At 45.1% G+C, this 26,325-nt stretch overlaps 1 protein-coding gene across 1 annotated transcript in view; it reads right to left on the bottom strand.

The window, feature by feature from the left end:
* ZZEF1 (zinc finger ZZ-type and EF-hand domain containing 1) overlaps window positions 1-26,325 on the bottom strand; it is a 499,621-nt gene that overhangs the window by 217,964 nt on the left and 255,332 nt on the right. The window contains exon 25 of the mRNA XM_082244777.1: window positions 14,319-14,449. Coding sequence (XP_082100903.1) covers window positions 14,319-14,449 — 131 coding nt within the window. The remainder of the gene's footprint in view (window positions 1-14,318; window positions 14,450-26,325) is intronic.

A 26,325-nucleotide genomic window follows, 5' to 3' on the forward strand; every position in this document is an offset into this window, starting at 1 on the left:
AGGCATTGACTGGAACCTATATTTGCCAGCCTGGTGCTTGCAGACCTGTTCTCACAGACCCGGCCGCCATTTTGACTAGGCCCGAATCAGCCTACCTCCAGCTGCTACTCCCACCGGCCCCTCAGTGTCCCCCCAACCTGCCGTGGGGGCCCCCTGCGGACTATGTTTGCTAACCAGGCTGACATCAGGCCCTCCACCTTTACTGCAGACTGGGGATACAGCCAGTATAGTCTCTTGGGGCCTACATCTGCTTTGCACCAGATTATCCTGGCTAGCCAACCCTGCGGTGGGACTCCAGCTCATAGTGGGCTACCCTCCCCGTTTCACCTTTCTGCATCCCCTGCCTGTGTACTCTCTTACTACCCCCCTTATCCTGCAGGAATAGACTACCTTGCTGCACTCTGGGTTGTAGGGCTCCACCACTACTCCACGTGGGCTGTGCTACAAAACACCTCCACATACTCTATAGTGGGGTAGTCCTCTACCAGCTCCGCACTTGGAAGTTAACTACAAGACCGAGGCGCTTCTTTCATGACATTATTCTTCTTTTACTGCCACTATCTGTCTCAACTTCTATGATGCAAATACGTAAACCAGCAGCATAGCTCACCAGAACAGTTTTATACACAAGTTATTCTTTACCAGCCTTGCCTTACCTACTACCAACGATTTTGTAACTATGTCTTCTAAGAGGAAAGGCCCACAAAACAAAACCAGTAAAATGACAGACCTCTTCACCACCCCACAACATTTTAACTTTCAAAAATCCAACACGAACTCGGGTGAACCCTCACACAGCTCTCCACGTCCAGGGAGTAGCTCCCGCTCTTCTCCCCCTCAAAGTTCCCATCATTCTACCAACAATGTGGGGGGCAAATCCAACTCTTCATCAGCAACGTCCAGTCCTGCCAAATCAAAACAGAAATTAGCAGTCCAATGCCCCTGCAGGGGAGTCCAGTGACACTTGTACTTCCCTGAAACTAACCAGGGATCTACAGGATTCCATCATGGAGTTTCCTACACAGAATCAACCAGTGTTAGATACTACCTTGAAGGATATGCTGGTCTCTCTCTGCACCTCTATTCTCGCGGATATTATGACCCTAGCCCGTCAATTTAAATCTGATGTCGCTGAAGTTTCTCAACGGGTCACCCATGTCGAAGATAAAATGGAAGAATTTGCGACGACGTTCAATGATCAGCGAGACAAATTGTACCGGAACAAAACCAAACTGGCCGACCTGGAGGATAGATCCAGGCGCAATAATGTTAAAATTAGGGGATCCCAGAATCAGTCAAGCAACAAGATTTGAAAGCATATTCCGGCAATATTCTGAAGGACGCCCTCCCTGACGCTCCATTGGAAGATCTCCTGATTGATCGCATTCATAGACTCCCTAAGCCCCAACACATCTCAGAGGATCTCCCAAAAGACACAATTGCTAGGATCCACTTCTTCCATACCAAAGAAAAGCTTCTGGCCGTCGCCAGAAATAAGGATTCCCTACCCGATAGTATGGCGGACTTGTCCTTTTATGCGGATCTTTAAGCCTTCACTATGGTGTACGTTTAAGAAAGGGTGAATTTTTTTCTCTATTCACTTCTCTGCAGTTCTCCGGGGAAAATGATCTCCTCTGGCACCCTTTTTATGAAGCGGAGAACTTCAGTTCTCCCAGGGTGATCAGAGGAGAACTGTTTTCTCGGAGATCTGTGTAGAAGTGAATGGGAGCGCCTGTAATCTCGTGAGACAAAGCGAGATTACCGTAGTATGAAAATCAAAGGCGCTCTTTAACAAGCAGTGATAAATTATCACTACTGAGTACACGCTCCCCACTAATGTTAATAAATAATAGTCCCCTTACATAAATATATATACACACACTGAATACACACACGCATACATTTTATATATATATATATATATATATATATATACGCACATTAAATATATATCTACATGTATGTGTGTGTGTGTATATATATATATATATATATATATACACACACACACACACACGTATATATATATATATATATATATATATATATATATATATATATATATATATATATATGGCACGAGGACACGATTACTGTGTTGGGGGGGTCTGAACGAGGAAGAAGGAAGTCGATAATCTTCCTCTTCCCCCTCAGTTCTCCCCCGATTGTGTCTTCACTCCCCGGGCTGGTGAATCTGGGAGCTCCAGGCTGGTGAATCTGGGAGTGTGAATTCTGGCACAGATCGCCAGTGAAGTGCGGAGATCGCAGCTTCATAGCCTGGCTGTTTCTATGTCAGGCAATGACAGATTCCCATGTGAACAGATGATCAGCGAAGAACATGTTCTCCGCTGATCATTTCTGTTTCATAAACTGAGAATGATCGGAAATGAGCTGTGATCAGCAGAATCACTGCTCATCTCCGTTTCATAAAAGGACACCTATGAACGAAGACAACTTGCAACTATCACGAAACCACTACTTAATCACCGCATCCCATACAGATGGCTTTACCCGGCTAAGCTCTTAGTCACTAAGGATGGCACTACTTACACCATTGCTTCTCTTCAAGAGGGTCTCCGTTACCTCAAAGAATGGAAGATTCTGGATAACAACCGGTCCTCCATTGCAAGAAACCCCAATGGTCAGCGCCGATCTTCGGATTCTGACTCTGGTTGACTTTCACAAAGCCACCAACATTTTTCTTTTTTCTGGTGGGCTTCTGCTCCCATGTTTTGCAGTTTTTTTTCCACCCACTTTGATATGCGGATTAGTACCGCCCAGATTCACCGAATCGCCTTTTTTGACCTGATACTGCATTATTTTGCAGTGGTGCGAAACTGTTGCACGTTGTTTGTTTGCTCGCTTTTGTCTTTTTTTTTTTTCTTTGTTCTGTTTTGCTTCCACAGTGTATCCAGACCTGACCATCTTGGTGCCAACTGAGAACTTTGCAGCATTTGCCTGCCGAGACTACTGACCTTACCTTTGGACACCTCTCTCACCCTTTTGAACTCTCTTGTGTCAGACACCCCTCCTTTGGGGCAAGGTAACCATGGCATTTAAGGTATCATCACTGAATGTGAAGGGCCTAAATAGCCCAGCCAAACGCAGCATGGTATGGCAGGAAGCTAAGAAGTTGAAATGTGATAGCCTCTGCCTACAGGAGACACACTTCCGATCTCAAGACCCTCCGCCCTTTTCTAATATTAGATTCCCCCACATTTATTGTGCGAACTCCCTGAAAAAGAAGGGTGGAGTGGCCATAGCAGTTAGAGACTCGGTCTCCTTTGGGTAGAAGGATGTTTTTTGTGACCCTGGTGGCAGATATATTAATATGTGAGATCAACTGTAGCCTTTATACCCTGGTTAACGTTTACCTCCCTAATATGCGTCAACTTAAGCTCCTTAGAGGCATCTGGAAGAAGGTCCTCTCCTTACGCCAAGGCCATGTTATATAATGTGGCGATTTTAACGCCATTCATGATCCCACTCTGGACTGTCCAGCAGCGCCTAATGTACACAAACATAGACCAAACATCACCAAATTTCTGATTGACTCTGGCTTTCTTGACGTGTGGAGATGCCAACGCGCTGTAGAACGAGACTATACTCACCTTTCCAATGTGCACCACACTTATTCGAGTCTGGACATGTTCCTGGTGGACAAGTTTTTGCTACAAAAAGCCAGTAAGTCAGGGATCCATTGCGTCACCTGGTCCCATCACACTCCAATTTCGCTGGTGATTGGCCGGCTGAATGTCACCACTAGGGCTAACAGATGGCGTAATGAGGTCTCTATCCTTTCTAATCCAGTTTACACGAAAGAAGTCTCCCAGGCCATAGACTAATTTTTCAGGGTTAATTCTCTGTCAGTGACAGACCCTTTTACATTGTGGAACTCCCACAAAGCGGTCATTAGAGGCTTCCTGATCCAATTAAGCTCTCGACTTAAAAAAAAAGCACTGACGAACTTCTTACTGAAATTCAATCTCTTGAAGGTAAACACAAACTAGCCCCGTCTTCTTTACTCCAAGACCAACTTTATGAAGCCAGGCATGAACTGCGCCTTCTCTTAATCGAAAACCATGACCGTCACCTTCGGTCATTGAAGGCCACTACATATAGGTATGGGAACAAAGCAGGTAAACTTCTCGCAAACCAACTTAGAGAGAAGGAACATAAACAGAAAATTGCATACCTTGTTGACCCTCAAAACAACGAGAAAATATATAATCCCCTTGATATAGCAAAATTGTTCAGTAAATACTATAGTTCCCTTTACAATCTCAAGACGGACCCAGACACCCCACAACCTGACCCAGACAAAATCAGAGCATTCTTAGACAAAACTCCACTACCCACATTAGATCCGAGTGATCTGGAATACCTGAACGCCCCCCTGTCTCTCCCTGAACTGCAGCGAGCTTTACATTCTTTGCCCAATGGTAAGGCTCCAGGCCCGGATGGGTATTCAGCAGAAAACTTTAAATTGTTCCAGCATTCTCTGTCTCCCCACCTTGTGAATGTTCTCAATACTGCTGTTCAGCAACAGGCTTTTCCTAGCGAAATGTTAACGGCCACCATAGTCACCCTCCCTAAGCCAGGAAAGCCCCCTACTGCCCCTCAAAATTTTCGCCCTATCTCTCTACTTAATGTGGACATCAAATTACATGCCAAAGTGATTGCCAACAGACTGTCATCAATTCTACCTCGCTTAGTGCATCATGATCAGGTGGGGTTTGTGTCTGGTCGCCAGGCTCCAGACGCCACCAGGCGTATGTATCAATCTCATACATCTGTCCAAAATGCGACGGAGGCCTTCTCTGCTCCTCGCTCTGGATGCAGAGAAGGCCTTTGATAGAATCCATTGGGGATATATGACCTGCGTACTCCAAAAGTTTGGTTTTTGTGGTCCTATTCTTTCGGCAATTTTGGCTTTATATTCCAACCCCTCTGCCCACGTATTGTGCGATGGCATGTTTTGCCCCCCATTTGATATAACGAATGGAACTCGCCAAGGATGCCCGCTTTCACCACTGATTTTTGATCTCATGATGGAGCCTCTAGCGGAGACGGTGAGACCGTCCCCGGAAGTGAAAGGTGTTCCCTCTAACGGGACTCAACATAAAATTTAGTTGTTCGCGGACGATGTCATCCTCTTTTTGACCAATCCTCTGCAGTCTTTACCAGCCGTACACAAGATCCTACATCAATTTAATACCCTATCATACTATAAAGTTAATGAAACCAAATCCCACATATTAGGGATTGGGGTAGACGGAGCCACTAAACGTCTTCTGACTCGGAGTCTTCTTTATGAATGGACGTCTGAGTATATTGTCTATTTGGGCATTAAAAACTTACCCCAGATACTTCAGATTTATTCCGGATTAACTTTTTACCTTTATTACCGAACATTACCTCGGAAGTAAATAGGCTGAAATGATTTTTCATGTCCTGGTCGGGTCATCTAGCAGCCACCAAAATGCTCCTGTTGCCTAAAATGTAATACCTATTCCGTACTATACCCATTTCCATACCAAACTCGTATATTTCTAAACTACAATCCGTTGTCTCGAGCTTCATCTGGGCTGGTAAGACCCCTAGGATTAATAGTAAAATTCTGATGAAAACTAAACAGGCTGGGGGTATGGGCCTGCCCATACTAAAAGACTATTACCTGTCTTGCATACTGAATCAGCTCAGACATTGGATTTTACCTACCTCCACTAAACCCTGGCTACACCTAGAGGCTGCGTTAGTCTTTCCTATCTGCGGAACCTACTTTTTACATGTTCAACATTAAAAAAATGACATTCCCAAAACACACCCAAGTATACGTCCGGCCATTATGGCCTGGCAAGCACTGCTTTCCCAACCTTTCAATACTCAAGACTGTATGGAGATGGAGATCCCTTTAGACTCACTGAGGTTTCTAACTCCAGATGTAGCACTGGGCGGATGGTTATCCAGGGGCGTCTCCAAAGTCTCAGATTTGCTTACGAAATCTGGCGTGGCAAGGTTTGCAGACCTCTCGTCTAAATTCTTAATACCTCAATCTGAAATGTATAAATACTTACGTTTGAGGCATGCTGTACAGTCCCTCCCCTCGACCACAATGACGCTTCCAAGACGGGCTTGGCAATACTGGACTGTGACTAAGACCAAAGGTATTTCTTTGTTCTACAACTTACTGAAGTCTAAGACAAGCTTTGCCAAGACAGCTCAAATGCTTAAATGGGAAAGAGACCTGAACGTTCATATCTCTGATCCATCTTGGGCCGTAGCCATTAAACATAATATACAATATACCAGTTGTGACGCATTTTCCAAAGATGGTACTTCACGCCTTACTTGATAGCAAAATTCTCAGGGTCTCATGATAATCTCTGTTGGAGATGTGGAACCTCCGTGGGTACACTTTTACATATGTTATGGTCATGTAATAACCTGCGCAGCTTTTGGTCTGCAATTTTTCGGTTGATAGCGAGCGTTACAGGCAACCTGCTTCGGAAAGACCCAGCTCTAGCTCTTTTGAGCATCGGGGCGCATGATATCCATCCCACTATCAGGCCAATCACGTTACAAATCTTGTTTGTAGCTAGGGCAATTATAGTAAAGATGGAAGTCAGAAACTTCTCCCTCCATATCTGAAGCAATAGGTTTACTCAGTGAGATTCATGTCTATGAACGGATCATGGCTGCTAGGGAAGGTTCAGCCAAGAAGGTGGCTACCAACTGGATACCCTGGTGTCAATACCTTAAGTCATGACAACCTGAGTAATATATGACTTATACTATCCTCTTGATACACTGTTTCCTTTTTCTTTCTGTTCCTATACCCTCCTTAAAGGGGTTGTTATCTGCAGATTACACTTTTTTTTATGGTTCCACATCCATGTTTTCTACAATCCGATTTTGGCAACTGTGCGTACTATACAGTATGTATGTTATGATGACATTAATATGTTGCTGATTGAGGGGCGTGGCCAGCTACCAATGTGAGAGCAGCGCGGCTCCGGAGCTCTCTCCTGCTTGCCCTGATCCTTACTAGATCCTGGTGGACCCAGGTCCCATACTCACCTCGCAAGGACATATTTGCGCTCCTGGTCCCTCGGTGCATCGGCGGACATGGTGAAGATCGGTCACCCCAGTCCTTAGGCGCCTGGATTTCAACTGCCGGCCTTCCCGCTCACACTGTCTCAAGATGGCACCGGTCCGCCACGGAGCTTGAGCCATCCAGCTGCAGCTGCACGATCCTCACAGACGTCTGCCTCCCTCTCCCAGAGTAGTGCTGCAGGGGATGGTGTCTCTTCTGGATCCTCTTCTTCCCAGCTGCAGGAGGCCGTGAGTACCTTTATCCCTCCTCCCCTGGGCTCCCCTGCTGCTTCAGAGCTGGCTGTGGATAGGCCTGAACCCACCCTTACTGTTATCATGGACGCCATCCATCATTGTCAGGCCTCTCTCACTACACAGATAGAATTTGTGAGGATGGTTGTCGTTCCTGAAACAGGATGTCCATAATCTCCGCCATAGGGTGGATAATGCAGAACAACGCATTAGTGACCTGGAGGATGCCCACCGCCCCTTAAAAGCCACTGTGACCGATTTACAGAGGGGTCAGGCGGCCACGACTGACAAGATCACTGATATGGAGGATCGCCTCCGACGCAATAACTTGCGCTTTCTGGGGTTCCCTGAGGGATCGGAGGGAAATACCCCTGAATCCTTTATGGAGAAATGGCTTCTTGACACCTTTGGGAAGGAGGTTTTTTTTACTTTGCCATTAAACGGGCACACGGTGCCACTACACCCCCTATCACCAGGGGCGCCACCTCGTCCTCTTCTCATCAAGCTTTTACATTTTTGTGACAGGGAGGCTGTGCTTCAGGCCTCCAGGGATAAGGGTCGTGTCCTCTATAACAGCGCTGTCATCTCCATCTTCCCTGACTTTTCTGCAGCTACTCAGATGCAGAGGGCCTCCTTTATAGCAGTTAAAAGGCGGCTGCGGGATTAACAGTTGCCATATAGTATGCTTTATCCTGCCCACCTGCGGATCATTTTTCAAGGCAAGGCTCACTTCTTCCAGGATCCTCGGGAAGCTGCACAGTGGGTGGACTCCTTGGGCCGTGGGTCTCCTTCCCGCTAAGACCGTCGATCTACTCCTAAATGAATGACTTTTTGTTTGGTGACCATGCTTCTTCGGATCCCCTCTTGCTAATCTTTTTGGACAGATGAGTATCCTTTTGTTTGAGGGTCGGGGACCTTTTTCAGTATTTCTTCCTGATGGATGGGAATTTTTTGGGATTTTTTTCTTTATTGCTCTCTTCTTTTGTCTGCTACAGGACGAGCAGATCCACGTTTCCCTGCATTTGACTTTTTTGTTGTTATGGGGTGCAAAGCTCTCAACTGTTGGGGCCTGAGGGCCGGGTGGGCTAGGGTGGGGGGAGGGTTTTGTTGCTGTTACCTTCCTCAGCCTGCGGGACTTGAGGGGTTTTCTTTTTCTTTTGTTTTTTTGCACTACTATGTCTTCCAGGACTTGCACATTATGCCTTTTTTGATTTTTTATGTCATGTTTCTTCCTCTTGTCATACAGCTCTTGTCATTTATTTTGCTGCTGTGGTTATCATTATGTCTCATGCATATTGCCTCTTCTGGGTTTCTCCTAGATGATTGTTCTGCTTTGGCACTCCGGGGGTTGCCTCTCTTCTGGCTGACCTTCAGGGTGCCAAGGTTGATTTTCCCTGAACTTTTATGTCTACACTTCGTATAGTCTCATGGAACGTCAGGGGGCTTAACTCTGGGGTGAAGCGTTCTTTGGTGTTTGAATATTTAAAACGACATAGTCCTCACATTGTCTTGTTGCAGGAGACGCACCTCCAGGGGTCCAAGGCTATGGCCATGAAACGGGCGCATGTGGCATATGCACTGCACTCTACGTACTCCTCCTATGCCCGTGGCACGTCCATTTTGATTGCCAAACTCGCCCGTTACTATTAAGCAACTCAAAACAGACCCTTCGGGGTGCTTTATCATCCTGATTTTTGAATTTCTAGGCAAACCTTATACTTTGGTGAATGTCTATGTCCCTCCGCCGTTTACGAAGTCATTCTTTGACCGAGTTCTGGGTTTGGTTTTGGAAATGGCTGAGGGACCTCTTATTATGGCGGGTGACTTTAATACGGTCCTCGACAATGCCCTTGACCGGTCTGGAGTTGTCTCTTCCCAACATACCCCCTTACGCTCTTATTTGGATAAACTGGACCTCTTGGGACGCCTGGAGGTGGAAACATGGGGGGATTACTGAATACTCTTGTTACTCAAGCTTACATAATACTTTGTCTCGGATTGACCTCTGTTTGCTCTCTCGGGAACTGCTGGGTCTACTCGGGGATCAGGTATCTCCCTCGGGCGGTGTCTGACCATTCCCCTCTGTTGGTGGACCTTGCTTTGGGGGTCACCTCCTAACTACAAACTTTGGAGGCTGAGCCCCTTGTGGCTGGCGGACCCCGCGGTAACCGATCAGGGACTGACGGAGTTGAATTCCTACTGGGCACTCAATGGACAGGGGGGGGGGGTCGGACTTGCTGACTTGGGATGCCTTCAAGGCTACAATGCGGGGCACCTTCTCGTCTGCCATAAGCAATGCTTGAAAGGCCCAGCAGACCAAGTTAGTCGATGCCGAACGGGCATTGCATGCGGCTGAACGGCAATACTCCGGCGACCCCACCCCACAAAATCACGCCTCCTGGCGGTCCAGAGCACGTGATTTAGATCTCATTCTTGTCGAGCGCACCCAAAAAAAGCTCTTATATCAGAATCAAAGAATTTTTGAACTAGGGGATAAAAACAGTCGCCTTTTGGCCTACCTAGCTAGACCAGATTTTCAGCCTTGTGTCATTCCCCGGGTTACCAATCAAGCCGGTGTCATTGTGGAACAAACTCCTGATATACTTCATTGCTTTGTTGCTTTTTACTCCTCTTTCTATCAAACCCAAGCTCATCATACTATTGTTGAGCTTGATGATTTTCTATATGATATTACTTTGCCGCATTGTCGGTCAATCAATCTCGCTTCTTAGATTCACCCTTGACAACGGATGAGATTGACGCGGCCCTGGCTACGTTCGCTCACAATAAGACGCCTGGCTTAGATGGTTTCCCCATCGAATGGTACCTGCAGGTGGTGGATAGGTTTCGATACTTGGGGATTGAGATTCAACTCCCCTTGTCTTGTTTCCTTTCAAACAACCTGGATCCCCTGGTCGCTCCTCTCAAGTCCTCTTTGCAACTTTGGTCTAAGCTTCCGCTTACAGTCTTAGGTAGGATTAATATATTTAAAATTATTTTCCTTACCCGCTTTTTATACGTGTTGAGTCACTCCCCGATCTGTGTCACCAAACGCCGCTTCCAGGTCATTGACTCGCTCCTAACCCACTTTATCTGGAGGGGCCGGGCGGCGCGTGTGGCCAGGGACGCCCTGCAGTTGCCAGTAGTCGCAGGGGGACTTGCAGCGCCCAACCTGCGCCTTTATTATTTAGCCTCCCAGTTGGCCCATGCACATTGGTGGTTCCACCCTGAGGACAATCATGCTGCAGCGGCCTTAGAAGCGGCCATTCTTACCTCCTTCAAATCTCTACAAAATGTACTGCACCGTAGATCCACCATGGGCAGACCAAATACTGCTATTATTTCTGTCACTCTACTTTCGGTCCTTTGCGGACATGCTATCTACCTTTAACCTACCCTCTACGGCCCATTTTCGCTACTTGCAATTGAGACATGCGGCGGCCGCGCAGTTTGGCCTCCGGGATGTCTCGTTGGAACCATCCCCCTTGGAGTATCTCCTTTCTGATTCTTCGCATGAGAAGTTTGTTTCTACATACTACTCTAGGCTTTTACATTCTAAATCCAAACGCCTGGCTGTGGTTGAGTCCCAGTGGCGGGAGAACGTCCTGGACTTGACGGAGGAGGTGCGGAACAAATCCCGGTTGTGATTTCCTCCAGGGATAGAGTTCTACAGCTAAAATTCCTTTATAGAGCATACTATACTCCTCAGTTCCTGCATAAAATAGGTAAATTGTCCTCCCCTCTCTGTTCCAAGTGTAATGTCGATGAAGGGTCCTTTTTTCACATGTTTTGGGATTGTCCCCCTATACGTGCCTTTTGGTCGGAGGTCACGGCTTTTATAACTACTATTTCTCAGTTGTCTAATGTTTATAGCCCCCCTTCGTTGTCTACTAGGGATGATGAGGATGCCCCTGCTCGCACTAAACTGTTTTTACGCTTGACCTTCTTTTATGCTAGGAAAGCTATTGCTCTCCGCTGGAAGTCTTCCACGCCCCCTGACGTTCCATTTTGGATCTCTATTATTAATCAGACTCTGCCTTTGAATAAAATGACGTATGAGGCCAGAGGCTGTCCGAAAAAGTTCCAGAAAATCTGGTCTTTTTGGGTAGACTCAGACCTGACTATCTCCTCGATATCTGATCCTACCTAGGTGATATCCGGTATGCCTTATTTTGTTGTGAATATGGTGATATGCTATCTATGTTATTGCTCTGTCTCCGGGGGAATTCTACTATGTTCCTTTTGACAAGAAAACTGTATGATGTGTATACTGCTTCTGTTATGGCATTTGATCTGTGGAGAAGCCCCATGTGTTTGTGGGTTTCTTCTTTTATACTGTATTGACTCTTGTTTTGTTTGTTCAATAAAAATATGTTGCTGATTATTAATATAATTAGTGCTGGTTTAAAATTTGTGATGGTGTTTTATAGGTCCACAGTCCATAAATACAGTATAATTCTGTGTGGATTGCAGCTATTTTAAAATAGCTGGAAAGTGCCTGTGCTTCTTTTATCCTTAGATTTGCGTTAAACAATGCGGCGCTTTTCCCGTGATCCTGTGCCGTGAAGTGTATCCAAGCCTAAAGTGATAGTGCTTCCTTCTTCCTTAGTGCATCAAGACTTGTGCAAGTGCTTGATCCCCTTTGGTAATGTACTCACCACAGATCCTTACCCCTGCAGGGGTATGTAGCCTTAGTTGCAGTAAGGATGTGTCCCTGGACTTCCCATCTGTCCTACCGGCTTCCTACGGTATCATCGTTCACGTATAGAGAAAGTATAGCAATACGCCCATAGTGTACTATGTTAAAGTACAACTAACAGCAGTGAACAGCATACATCCGGGTCCGTGCGTTCCCCGGCCCTCTGCACCCTCTAGCGGAAGTGAGGCAACGACGCTGAAGATCCCACCCTACGTACGTTTCGTCAGAACTAAGTCCTCAGGAGGAGAATTGATAGATCACCTATCAATTCATCACTATATTTGCATCTTGTATATTTATTGTTGTGCACGCCACTCCCTCTAGTGGCTAAGGAAGGGCATCACAATTCCTAGCACTTGGTTGAAATCATATCAAGCACAATAGCACTTTCATATCACTGTATGATTATTTGTTTATTGCATCTTAATTATATTTATTGTTCATTGCATAATAAATAGATTTGGTTCAGCTATTGATATTACACTTACTGGAGAATCACCTACCTCATACCCCTTTTTATCTATTATCTGGATGTAATGACTCTTAAATGTAGAGGACACAAAAATACATACGAAACACAAATCCTGTCTATATCAAAATTGTATTTATAACATGGCCAAATGATAGCAATAAAAAACAGATTTACAACAAACAGAGCTCCATACTAAAAATAATAACATTAATAACAATAATTAAAAAAAAATAAATGAAAAAATAACATTAACTTAAAACAAGTTGTAAAGGCAGAATGTGTTTTTTTTTTTATCTTAATGCATTCTTTGCTTTAAGATAAAAAGCCTTCTGTGTAGCAGCCTCCCCAGCACCCCCTTATACTTACCTGAAGCCCATCCCTGTCCAGCGATGCCCACAAGTCCTTCGACTGTTCAGGGACTCTCCCTCCTGATTGGCTGAGACACAGCAGTGGTGCTAATGGCTCCCTCGGCTGTCAATCAAAGCCTGTTAGCCAACCAGGAGATGGAGGGGGCGGGTCTGAACTGCAGCTCCGTGTCTGGATGGAGACAAGGAGCTGCAGCTCGGCTCGGGTGCCCCCAAAGCTAACAGTAGGAAGGGGCCAGGAGCAGCAAAAAGGGACCCGAGAAGAGGAGGATCCAGGCTGAAAAACCAACTGCACAGAGAAGGTAAGAGTAACAGGTTTATTTATTTTTTTAAAGAGACTTTACAATCACTTTAAACAAAAAATCATCATTAAAAGCAAGTAAAATAGTTTTTTCTATTTCCTAAAAAAAAAAAAAAAATCATGTTATACTTATCCGTTCTGTGTAATGGTATTGCACAGAGTGGCCCTGAACCTTCTCTTTTGGGGTCCCCTGCTGATGCTCTAGGCTGCTCTTCTTCAGTGTGTGCCACCATATGAATCAGGAAATATGTCACCAGCACACCAAGGATCTCCAGAATGGGCCCAAAGCTTTATTTAGCGATCACATCATAGTTACGAAAGAGACACGGAGGAACCACTCAGGCCCCCTTCATCAGGCATGTGGTAATGCCTGATAGAAAGGGTCCTGCAAGGCTCCAAAATGTGGCTTTTGCATCTATGATGTGATCCCTGAATAAAGCTTTGGACCTATTCATGAGATCCTTGTTGTGCTGGTGACATATTGTCCACTTTGAATGTCTTTGGTTTCCAGCTGGGGGTCGCTGCAGAACCCACTTACATTTAAAGTCAGATCAGGAATGGTTGCTTTTGAAATACTGTGATTGCCACCATAGGAACACTAGAAATTCTGAAAGCTTTTATTTCTCTGCCACCATAGGAAGTCTATTCCAATGGTAACATGTATAAGCTCACTTCTGAGCATGGCTGTGTGTGTCCATTGACACAGAGTTGCTTGGCTTTGCCCCTCTCCTCATTGGATCTGACTGCCAGCAGCAAGAGCCAATGGCTAACGCTGCTCTCATCAAAGCCTGTGAGAGGAGAGAGAAGACCTGCCGACAAGCACAGCACTGGATTGTCATAGAATACAGTATTTGGGGGGGGGGGGTTGGGAGGCTGGAGAAACAGGCACTGAAAGGTTTTACCTGAATCCATTAAGGAAAAAAGAAACCTTGTGACTTTAGAACCACTTTAATGCACCATGGATCGCATTGGCATGGGAGAACTTGAAAGGTGGGTGAACAAATATACTTTAAAAAAGCAACTAAAAGTGTTTTTTGTTTTTTTTCTAGAGGGTAGCTGCCCCTACTTGCATATCAGACAATTCTTAAAAATCGTAGGAGTATTTATAATCAGCAATAAGAAAATGCTTGATACCTCCACACATCCTTTTTTTGTTATTGAGCCAAACTCTGTGTACATCTGATGTCTGAACACGGGTTTCCACAATGGAGAGCTTACAACGGATGAGACCTTTGCGGGTGGTATTTCAGCGATAGGTCCCAGTTCTAGGGTAAACAAATATGATGTTAACAATTTATGCAGGAGCAAATAAAACAAGTAAATATAAAAGCCCCAGTTCAGAAATGCCAGACCCAAGCATTAAATTATATTCTGTGTGTTACGCAATTTATTATTCAGATTTTGGTTTCATTTACCAAAATATATAATAAATAATAATATTATTGCTGCGCCAAGTGAGCATAAATTAATCGGAGATAAATCAGTGTTGATAACAAGTGAAAAAATATTTTACCAAAATGCTATATTGTAAATTTCTGCTAGAACTACCATATGTCTATAAGTGCCGGGTCACACTTATGCGATGCGGGAAGGCTGCGAATTCGCAGCCTGTTCCCGCATCGCAAAGCACCCTTGGCAGTTCACACTGCCATATGCGATACGCTGGGGGTGTCAATGAAATGTTAACGACACCCCCAGTTTGATCGCATATCGCAGTGCGATCTTTACAGTTCGCACAGGATCGGATCGCACAAGTGTGAACCACTGTGCAATCCGATCCTGATGCGGCTGAAAAAAAGGGTCCTGTGCGTCTTTGGTGCGGGTGCAGTGCGAATTTAGCCATACAAAGTGTATGGCTGAATTTGCACCGCACAGCCAATCGCATGTAATGAAGGAGCAGTGCGCTCCAATATTACATGTGATCGCCGCAGCCGCAAGAGTGTGAACCGGCACTTAATAATCAGGTGTGAGGCATTTTGAATTTAAGGGACATAGCAGAAAGATTATTGCAAATATTTGCTTCTAATTTAAAAAAAAAGAAAAAAATCGCTAGGCTTAAGTTCACATGAAGTTTGAAATTCTAAAAGTTGTTTATTAAGGTAAGGTGAAAAAAAGCCACTGAAAGCGTTGATAACATAATGACTCCTAAGATAAACCATGATAGCCGTTTTGATTTGTTGAATGTTAATTTCAAGCAGAAAAAAAATGGATTTTTGTCTTACTGTAAAATCCATTTCTCGGATGTTCATTGGCGGACACAGCTCCTGGTATTCATAACCATTGGGTTATACTGCCTCCAACAGGAGTAGGACACTGGGCAGAAAATAATTCTGGCTACACCCATGGGCAGTCCCAGGGGGTATACTCCATCTCTCTGCTATAGCCACTCACTTTTACAAGCAGTGTCAGGAGAATTATAACTCCAGAGAGGGGTGGGTGGGTGGGTGCTGGGTCCGTCAATCAACATCAGAAAAAATGGATTTTACGGTAGGTCAAAAATCACATTTTCTATTTCGTTCATTGATGGACACAGCTCCTAACCTTTGGAACTTTCCAAAGCAGTGTTAAGCATGAGGTCTGGGAACAACCCAAAAAAATTCCCAAGGCTAAACATTAGCCAATCAGGCAACAGGAGCTCAACCAAAGAACTGGGGCCCACCTGAAAAAAATAATACACCCTCAAAGAGGATCAGGTCCTCTTAAACAGCAGCCTGCAAAATCTTGCGGCCAAAGGAAACATCCGCAAATGCCAACACATCCACTTTATAAAACTTTGTAAAAGTGTGCATCGACGACCAGGTGGCCGCCTTGAAAACCTGCATCACTGACACCTGATGACGGAAGGCCCAGGAGGCACAAAGCGCTCCTAGTATAGTGCGCCTTGACAGGGAAAGGAGGAACCTGACCCCTGATAGAATAGGCCTGAACCGCCGTCTGTCTGATCCATCTGAAAATGGTCACAGAGGAAGCGGAAACCCTTTTCAAGGTCCGTCCATGAGCACAAATAGAGAGCCTAACTTCCTGAAAGACTCTGCAGCTGCCAGGTACACCCTAATTGCCCGAACCATATCCAAGGCATGCAAGGCAATTTCCTTTGGATGTTTAGGCCTGGGACACAGGGAAGGCAACACAATGTCTTTGGAAGGAAAGACGGACAGGGATGAAGAACCACCTTATGCCTGTGAAGCCCACCTTCTGGGACAGCGTAAGCAGGGGAATCTCCTCAAAATATTCAAAGGGAGGCTTCTGTAGAGCTGAAAGCACCAAATTGAGATCCCAAGGCGGCAACGAAGACCGCACTGGAGGGACTAAATGTCGGACACCCTGAGGAAAGGGAAGCACCAGGAAGTGTGTGGCCAAAGGTCGTTGGAAGAAGACCCTCAAAGCCGACACCTGGTCCTTGATGGTGTTCAATGCCAACTTCTGTTCAACCAGTTGAAGAAAGGTTAAGATCCGAGCCACCGAGGAGCAGCGGGGGATGAACCCCAAGCGACTCACACCACACAATGTACATCTTCCACATATGATGGTAGATCTTCCTTGAAGTAGATTTCCTAGTTTTCAACAGCGTAGGAATTACCGATTAACCACTTGCCGACCGCTCAGATGGAGCGTACTGCGGCAAAGTGGCTCGTTCCCGTCCAGCGACGTAGACCTACGACACTGGACTCCTCCACCTGTAGGCGGCGCTCCCGCTGTTTTCATTCACAGCGGGAGTCGGGCCAGGGGAGGAGCGGCGGCAATCGCCGCTGCTCTGCCCCGATCGTCGGGGAATTGAGTGAGGAGATCCGCCCGCCTGTGTAAACAGAGCGGGCGGATCTCCTAAGTGACAGGGACTGACAGATCGGAGTGTTCAGCATAGCTGAACATCCGATCTGTCCTTCTGTCACTCAGTCACCTCCCCCCCCCACACGTCAGTAAGCACCAGGCATACATTAACCCCTCCCTCTCCAATAAAATTAACCCCTTCACTGCCAGTGTCATTTTTACAGTAACAGTGCATATATATATAGCACTGATTACTGCAGTAATGTCACTGGTACCCCCAAAAGTGTCAAAAATGTCAGTCAAGGGTCCGATCTGTCCGCCGCAATGTCGCAGTCCCGCAAAAAAAAAAAAAAAAAAAAAAAAAAAAAAATCGCAGATCACCGCCATTACGCGTTAAAAAAAAAAAAAACACCAAAAATGACAAAAATCTTTCCCGTAGTTAGTAAACGCAATAACTTTGGTGCAAACCAATCAAAATACGCTTATCGTGATTTTTTTTACCAAACATAGGTAGCAGAAAACAAATTGGCCAAAAATTTTAAAAAAAATTTGATTTTTACATTTTTTTGGGGGAATTCCATATAAAAAAAATGTTAAAAATAGTTATTTTTTCAAAATAAACGCTCTTTTTTTGCTTATAGCACAAAAAATAAAAAAAGCGCACTGGTGATCAAATACCACCAAAAGAAAGCTCTGTTTGTGGGAAAATAAGGACGTAAATTTTGTTTGGGTATGGCGTCGCACGACCGCGCAATTGTCAGTTAAAGTCGCACAGCGCCGAATCGCAAAAAGTGGCCTGGACGTAAGACAGCAAAATCCTCCGGTGGTAAAGTGGTTAAGAAAAAAAACCCTTCCTTCAGCACCTTGCATTTAACAGCCAAGCTGTCAAAGCCAGCGACTGTACAGCAGGATGGAAGATCGGTCCTTGGACAGCAGATCCTCCCTGAGAGGAGGCTTCAAAAGAACGTCGGCCACCAGCCGCACCAGATCGGCATACCAAGCCCTACGAGGCCAGTCCTGAGCCACTAAGATGATCACAATTCCTTCTGCCTCAATCCTGCGAAGAAGTCTGGGCAGAAGCTTGAGAGGAGGGAAGGCGTAAATCAGCCGATACTGACCCCACGGGCCACCAGCGCATCTGTCGCAACCGCTAGATGATTCCTTGACCGAGCCACAAACCTCTGCACCTTTCTGTTGAGCCGAGACGCCAACAGATCCACCTCGGGGTTGCTCCACCAGAGACCCAGCTAATGTAACACTTCTGGATGAAGGGACCACTCCCCTTGGTCCAACGCCTGCCGATTGAGTTAATCCGCCTGAATTTCACACCCCGGGAATGTGTACGGCGGAGAGGGCTGGAACTAACTGTTCTGCCCACCTTAGAATGCCGGCTACCTACAGAGCCGCCAGGACACTTCTTGTGTTCCCTTGGTGATTGACATAAGCCACAACCATGGCATTGTCCGATTGAATGCGCATTGGACAACCCTGAAGACGATCCGTCTAATGGTGCAGACACAGTCTGATCAAGACAAGACATTGATCGGTATTCTGGACTCTTCCAGTGTCCAGATTCCCTAAGCAGAATGCTTGCCGAGGACGCCTCCCCAGCCAGACAGGCTGGCAACCGTGGTGACCACTGTCCAATACAAGGGGAGGAAGGATTTTCCCAGCCGAAGCGCCAGAGAACAAAGTCACCACATCAGGGACTCCCTCGTTTCCCGACTCAGCCGGATCTGATTGTCCAGAGACTGCGGAGTTTTGCCCCATTCGGTCAGAATCTTCCTTTGAAGGGACCTCACATTGGACTGTGTAAATGAAACTGCCTCGAAGGTAGACACCATCAGACCCAGCAACCGCATGCAAGTCCAGAGGAACAACCATCTTTTGGACAGCAGGAGGTGAATTGCAGCCTGCAATTTCTGGAGTATATCTAGAGGAAGGAGCATTCTGCCTAAGGCCCGAGACCAGTGTCAGGGCTAGAAAGTCCAGCTTTGTGGATGAAACCAGAGCAGACTTCTGAAAACTCAGAATCCAGCAGAACTCCCACAGAGTTTGTATTGTGATCTCCAGGTTTTCCACCAGAGCAGAGGGAGAATCCGCTCAAAGGAGGAGATTGTCCACGTAGCCCATTACCACAATCCTCCATTGGCGTAGCAAAGCTAGCACCAGGGCTAACACTTTTGTGAAGACCCGAGGAGCAGAGGCAAGACCAAAGGGTAACGCTACAAACTGATAATGCTCCTCTCCCACAGCAAAGCAGAGAAAATGTTGGTGACTGGCACACATTGGAATGTGAAGGTAGGCATCCTTAATATCGATAGAGGCAAGGAAATCTCCTCGATGCAGGGATGCCACCACGGCTCAAATGGATTCCATTCTGAACTTCCGTACCTGCACAAACCAGTTGAGCGCCTTGACGTCCAGGACTGGAACCACTTTGCCTTCCTTTCTGGGGACTGTGAACAGGTTTGAGTAAAAACCCTGAAAACATTCCGAAGTCGGAACCGGGACAATACCTCTTGAAGGAAAAGGTCTTGTACTGCCCAAAACAGATCCTGTAAGCGGTCTAGGGACAGGCGCAAGTTGGAAGGACCTTGCCGGGGGACAAGGGCAAAACTCAATCTTGTAGCTCGACCGAATGACTTTGTGGACTCGCTTGTCTTTCATCGGGGAAGTCCACGGATGCGGAAACCAGCGAAGACGTCCTCCCACCCCCAATACAGGTATGGGTGCACCTGCATACTGAAGGAGCCTTATCCACGGGTCTGGAGAAGCCTGATCCTCCTGAAGAGGCCCTGAAAGGCTTCGAGCCCTTGTCAGTCAACCTGAGGGATAAATAACTTCTTATGAGCTGAGAAGGAAGGCCCACGTCTACAACAAGGTTCCTTGCCCTTAATGGCCTGCCGAAGAAAAGTACTCTTCCCCCTTGTGAGACCTTTAATGATGTCATCCAGGGTAGCTCCACACAGGCGATCTCCTTAAACTGGAAGATCAGTCAAGGCCTTTTTAAAGTCTGATCCGTAGACCAACATTTGAGCCAAATGACACGCCGAAGGACCACTGTTGAAACAGAGAGCCGAGCCACTAGGGGAGCCGTATCCAAGGAGGCATCACAGATTAACTGCAGCCCCTGAACCAACTGGTCTGCCAGCTCAGCAAAGTGAGGTCAGACACTGATGTGGACGAGAAGGCCTGGCTCACAGTCTCCATTCTAATTCATCTCAAAAGTGTTCTATGGGGTAAAGGTCATGATTGTGTGCAGGCCAGTTAATTTCCTGCACCTCAAACTCGTTAATCCAAGTTTTTATGTACCTTGCTTTGTGCACCTGTCCAAATAATTTGGTGGAGGGGGGATTATGGTGTGGGGTTGCTTTCAGGGGTTGGGCTTGGCCACTACCTTCAGGGGAATGTAGTATATCACTTATCTCCTCAAAAGCAATTGTGTTTATGCAGACATCCCTACAGTAGAGATGGTCTTCAGGTTATGGCACTAGATAAGAGGGTGTGCCTACACTAAGGATGTGGGGCCACTACATTATATCATAGTGTCTATGTCCATGCTTTAAGTAGCTTTTTGGACACATCAGGAGTTGTAGTGGTAGTTATGGTCTAGGTATCATGGAATTCTACTATACTGTTTTATGCTCCAGTCTCTATATTCTTTACAGTAGTTCGCTTGGATTCAGGTATGGGTGATTTCTGAGCTATTTTCAGACCCAACCAGGGATGGAAAGCAGCGTCTCCATGCTTACAGTGCCATTCTTATCACCGCTGTAGGAGGTTTTTGGTCTCTATTGTCTCCAGTGCGCGGAATATTATTCCAATGGCCCACAGAGTAATCAAGATGGCTCATACCTCTACCAAGATGGCGCCGGTCAAAAGTGATGTCACCACGTACCATGAGCAAGACACTGTCATCTTGGTCCACCATGTGCTCCAGATCACAGCAGGTAGGAGCCAGTGCCTGAGGGAAAAAGAGAAAGTTCCCCCCAGCCTCCTGGCCCTGCAGCAATGAGTGAGACACACTCAGGGAGCTATTGATTTGATGCTTACAGATGGGGGGATGGTTGCTTACCCCCCAGTGAGATGCAAAACCTTGGGCATAAAAAGAGGGAGTAACCTTGAGGAGGGTCCTCTAGTTGCCCCTGTCCTGAAGCTGCCTAACCTCCCTAGAGGCTTGTAAGGCAGTCAGACAGGGAGGCCCTTGCAACTAGCACAGAGCCTAGAAGAAAAACTGCTTGTAGCTCCTGTTGGTCCAGAGGAAACACAAGAACTGAGGCACTGAGGTATGTGGCGGCCTTTTAAAATGGTGCATGATGCGTTTACTGTTTTAGGTGGGAGGAGACCTCTCTCTCAGATGCTGCCCCTTTAAGACGACTTGAGAAAAAGCTGTTAGTTGGAGGGGTTATATGGGGGCCCTACAGTGTTCTGTTTGCCAGTGGCCAATTACCTGAACGTAGCAACATGCAGTTTCTCACAAAAGTGGGTACACCCCTCACATTTCTGTAAATATTTTATAATATCTTTTCATGTGACAACACTGAAGAAATGACACTTTGCTACAATGTAAAGTAGTGAGTGCACAGCTTGTATAACAGTGTAAATTTGCTGTCCCCTCAAAATAACTCCACACACAGCCATTCATGTCTAAACCGTGGGCAACAAAAGTGAGTACACCCCCCAAGTGAAACTGTCCAAATTGGGCACAAAGTTTTAATATTTTGTTGGTCACCATTATTTTCTAGTACTGCCTTAACCCTCTTGGGCATGGAGTTCACCAGTGCTTCACAGGTTGCCACTGGAGTCCACTTCCACCAGCTCTGTGATGTTGTCATGGAGGAGTGATGTTAGAGACCTTGCGCTTCTCCACCTTCCATTTGAGGATGTTCCACAGATGCTCAATAGGGTTTAGGTCTGGAACCATGCTTGGCCAGCCCATCACCTTTACCCTCAGCTTATTTGGCAAGGCAGTGGTAATCTTGGAGGTGTGCTTTGGGTTGTTATGTTTGAATACTGCCCTGCGGCCCAGCCTCTGAAAGAAGGGGTTCATGCTCTGCTTCAGTATGTCACAGTACATGTTGGCATTTATGGTTCCCTCAATGAACTGTAGCTCCCCAGTGACGGCAGCACTCATGCAGCCCCAAACCATGACACTCCCACCACCATGCTTGACTGTAGGCAAGACACACTTGTCTTTGTACTCCTCACCTGGTTGCCACCACACACGCTTGACATCATCTGAACCAAATAGGTTTATCTTGGTCTCATCAGACCACAGGACATGGTTCCAGTAATCCATGTCCTTAGTCTGCTTGTCTTCAGCAAACTGCGGGCTTTCTTGTGCATCATCTTTTTTTCAGATCCTCCGAGAATTCTTAGCCATGAGGTGCCATGTTGAACTTCCAGTGACCAGTATGAGAAAGTGAGACAGATGACACCAAATTTAACACACCTGCTCCCCATTCACACCTGAGACCTTGTAACTCTAACGAGTTGCATGACCCCGGGGAGGAAAAATGGCTAATTGGGCCCAATTTGGACATTTTCACTTAGGGATACACTCACGTTTGTTACCAACAGTTCAGACATTATTGGCTGTGTGTTGTTTTTTTCAGGGGACAGCAAATTTACACTGTTATACAAGCTGTACACTCACTACTTTATATTGTAGCAAAGTGTAATTTCTTCAGTGTTGTCACATGAAAAGATATAATAAAATATATACAAAAATGTGAGGGGTGTACTCACTTTTGTGAGACACTGTATATGCGGTGGGCAAGTCCTGAAGTGTTTAATCGGCATAGCAAGCGGTTTTTGACATACAAAAGCAAGAAACGTTAAAATAGAAGAGGACTTTTTTTTTTTTTTTTTGCATGTTTCCATTAAATCTACACTTACAAGTAGGGAGTTCATATACAAAAAATAAATCAGTGTCCGTATTCCCATTCTTATTCATAATTTTGGCTTTGCTCACCACAGATGTCAAAATACGTGCACCTGTGATTGCAGGCTACCATTCAAAAGATCTCCCTTAACTTCTGTCTGTTGGACATGTGTCAAAGCAGGAAATAAGGGGAATCTCCACAATGTGGACACAGCTATAATTTTTTTTTTTGGGGGGGAGGGAATGTAGAAATGAAAGGTTCTTAAATGCCTTTTGTGCCACACATCACAGGTTTCAGATCAGATGTTTTACCTCGGTTTAAATTTTACTTTTGCTTCTTCTATTTTTACTTTTTTTACTTCTATTTCAAAAAGCCCAAAGATAAAAAATAATAATTACAAATGTTTAACCACTTAAGCCCCGGAGGATTTGGCTGCTAAAGGACCAGACCCCTTTTTTCAACTTGGCACTTCGTGACTTTAACTGATAATTGCTCGGTCATGCAATGCTGTACCTAAACGAAATTTACGTCCTTTTTTTCCCACAAACAGAGCTTTCTTTTGGTGGCATTTGATCACCTCTGCGCTTTTTATTTTTTGCGATATTAATAAAAAAAGAGCGAAAATTTTGCAAAAAAATGACATTTTCAACTTTGTCTTTTAAAAAATATCCAATATACTCAATTTATGTCATTTTTTTTGGCCAAAATATATTTAGCTACATGTCTTTGACAAAAAAAAAATCAATGAGCGTATTTTTATTGGTTTGCGCAAAAGTTATAGCGTCTACAAACTATGGTGTAAATACTGAAATTTACGAAGCTTTAATTTCTGACTGCCTATCTCATTTCATGAAGTGCTAAAATGGCGGGGCAGTACAAAACCCCCCCAAACTACCACTTTTTGGAAAGTAGACATCCTAAGGAATGTTCTGAGAGGCATGTTGAGCTCATTGAATATTTTATTTTTTTGTCACAGGTGTTTGAAAAATGACTAAAAAAATTTTTTTTTTTTTTTTTACACAAAGTTGTCATTGAAATGATATATTGCTCACACATGCCATGGGTATATGTGTAATTACACCCCAAAATATATTCTGCTGCTTCTCCTGAGTACAGGGATACCACATATGTGAGACTTTTTGGGAGCGTAGCTGTGTACGGGAGCCGGAAAACAAATCACCACCATCAGAATTTCAAAGGGCGTACATTTTTCATTGCATTTTCTCACTACCTATAACGGTTTAGGAGGCCCTGAAATGTCAAGATGCCACAAAACCCCCCCAAATGACCCCATTTTGGAAAGTAGACACCCCAAGCTGTTTGCTGAGAGGCATGGTGAGTCCATGGAATATTTTATATTTTGCCACAAGTTTCGGGAAAATTACAATTTTTTTTTTTAATTTTTTTTTTTTACACAACGTTGTCACTAAAAGATAAATTTCTCACACATGACATGGGTATATGTGGAATGACACCCCAAAATACATTCTGCCGCTTCTCCTGAGTATGGGGATGCCCCATGTGTGAGACTTTTTGGGAGCCTAGCTGTGTACAGGACCGCGAAAACCAATCAACACTCTCAGGTTTTCTAATGGCGTAAATTGTTCATGTCACCTCTGCACTACCTGTCGCAGTTTCGGAGGCCCTAAAATTCCAAGATAGCACAAAACCCCCCCAAATGACCCCATTTTGGAAAGTAGACACCCCAAGCTATTTGCTGAGAGGCATGGTGAGTCCATGGAATATTTTATATTTTGCCACAAGTTCCGGGAAATATATATATATATATATATTTTTTTTTTTTTTACACAAAGCTGTCAGTAAATGATATATTGCTCACACATGCCATGGGTATATGTGAAATGACACCCCAAAATACATTCTGCTGCTTCTCCTGAGTACAGGGATACCCCATGTGTGAGACTTTTTTGCAGTCTAGCCGAGTACAGGACCCCGAAAACCAACCTCCACTTTCAGGCTTTCCAAAGGCGTAAATTGTTGATTTCACTCCTGACTACCTATCACAGTTTCGGAGGCCCTAAAATTCCAAGATAGCACAAAACCCCCCCAAATGACCCCATTTTGGAAAGTAGACACCCCAAGCTGTTTGCTGAGAGGCATGGTGAGTCCATGGAATATTTTATATTTTGCCACAAGTTCCGGGAAATATATATATATATATATATTTTTTTTTTTTTTTTACACAAAGCTGTCAGTAAATGATATATTGCTCACACATGCCATGGGTATATGTGAAATGACACCCCAAAATACATTCTGCTGCTTCTCCTGAGTACAGGGATACCCCATGTGTGAGACTTTTTTGCAGTCTAGCCGAGTACAGGACCCCGAAAACCAACCTCCACTTTCAGGCTTTCCAAAGGCGTAAATTGTTGATTTCACTCCTGACTACCTATCACAGTTTCGGAGGCCCTAAAATTCCAAGATAGCACAAAACCCCCCCAAATGACCCCATTTTGGAAAGTAGACACCCCAAGCTGTTTGCTGAGAGGCATGGTGAGTCCATGGAATATTTTATATTTTGCCACAAGTTCCGGGAAATATATATATATATATATTTTTTTTTTTTTTTTACACAAAGCTGTCAGTAAATGATATATTGCTCACACATGCCATGGGTATATGTGAAATGACACCCCAAAATACATTCTGCTGCTTCTCCTGAGTACAGGGATACCCCATGTGTGAGACTTTTTTGCAGTCTAGCCGAGTACAGGACCCCGAAAACCAACCTCCACTTTCAGGCTTTCCAAGGGCGTAAATTGTTGATTTCACTCCTGACTACCTATCACAGTTTCGGAGGCCCTAAAATTCCAAGATAGCACAAAACCCCCCCAAATGACCCCATTTTGGAAAGTAGACACCCTGAGCTATTTGCAGAGAGGCATGTTGAGTGTTTTGCAGATCTCACTTTTTGTCACAAAGTTTTGGAAATTGAAAAAAGAGGAAAAAAAATGCATTTTCCTGTTTTTTCTTCATTTTCCAAAAAAAATGAGAGCTGCAAAATACTCACCATGCCTCTCAGCAAATAGATTGGAGTGTCTACTTTGCAAAATTGGGTCATTTGGGGGGGTTTTGTGCTATCTTGGAATTTTAGGGCCTCCGAAACTGTGATAGGTAGTCAGGAGTGAAATCAACAATTTACGCCCTTGGAAAGCCTGAAAGTGGAGGTTGGTTTTCGGGGTCCTGTACTCGGCTAGACTGCAAAAAAGTCTCACACATGGGGTATCCCTGTACTCAGGAGAAGCAGCAGAATGTATTTTGGGGTGTCATTTCACATATACCCATGGCATGCGTGAGCATTATATCATTTACTGACAACTTTGTGTTAAAAAAAAAAAAAAAATTATTTTCCCGAAACTTGTGGCAAAATATAAACTATTCCATGGACTCACCATGCTTCTCAGCCAATAGCTTGGAGTGTCTACTTTGCAAAATGGGGTCATTTGGGGGGGTTTTGTGCT

This window comes from Pelophylax lessonae (genome assembly GCF_965119305.1).
Source record: "Pelophylax lessonae genome assembly, chromosome: 2".
Classification (NCBI taxonomy): Eukaryota; Metazoa; Chordata; class Amphibia; order Anura; family Ranidae; genus Pelophylax; species Pelophylax lessonae.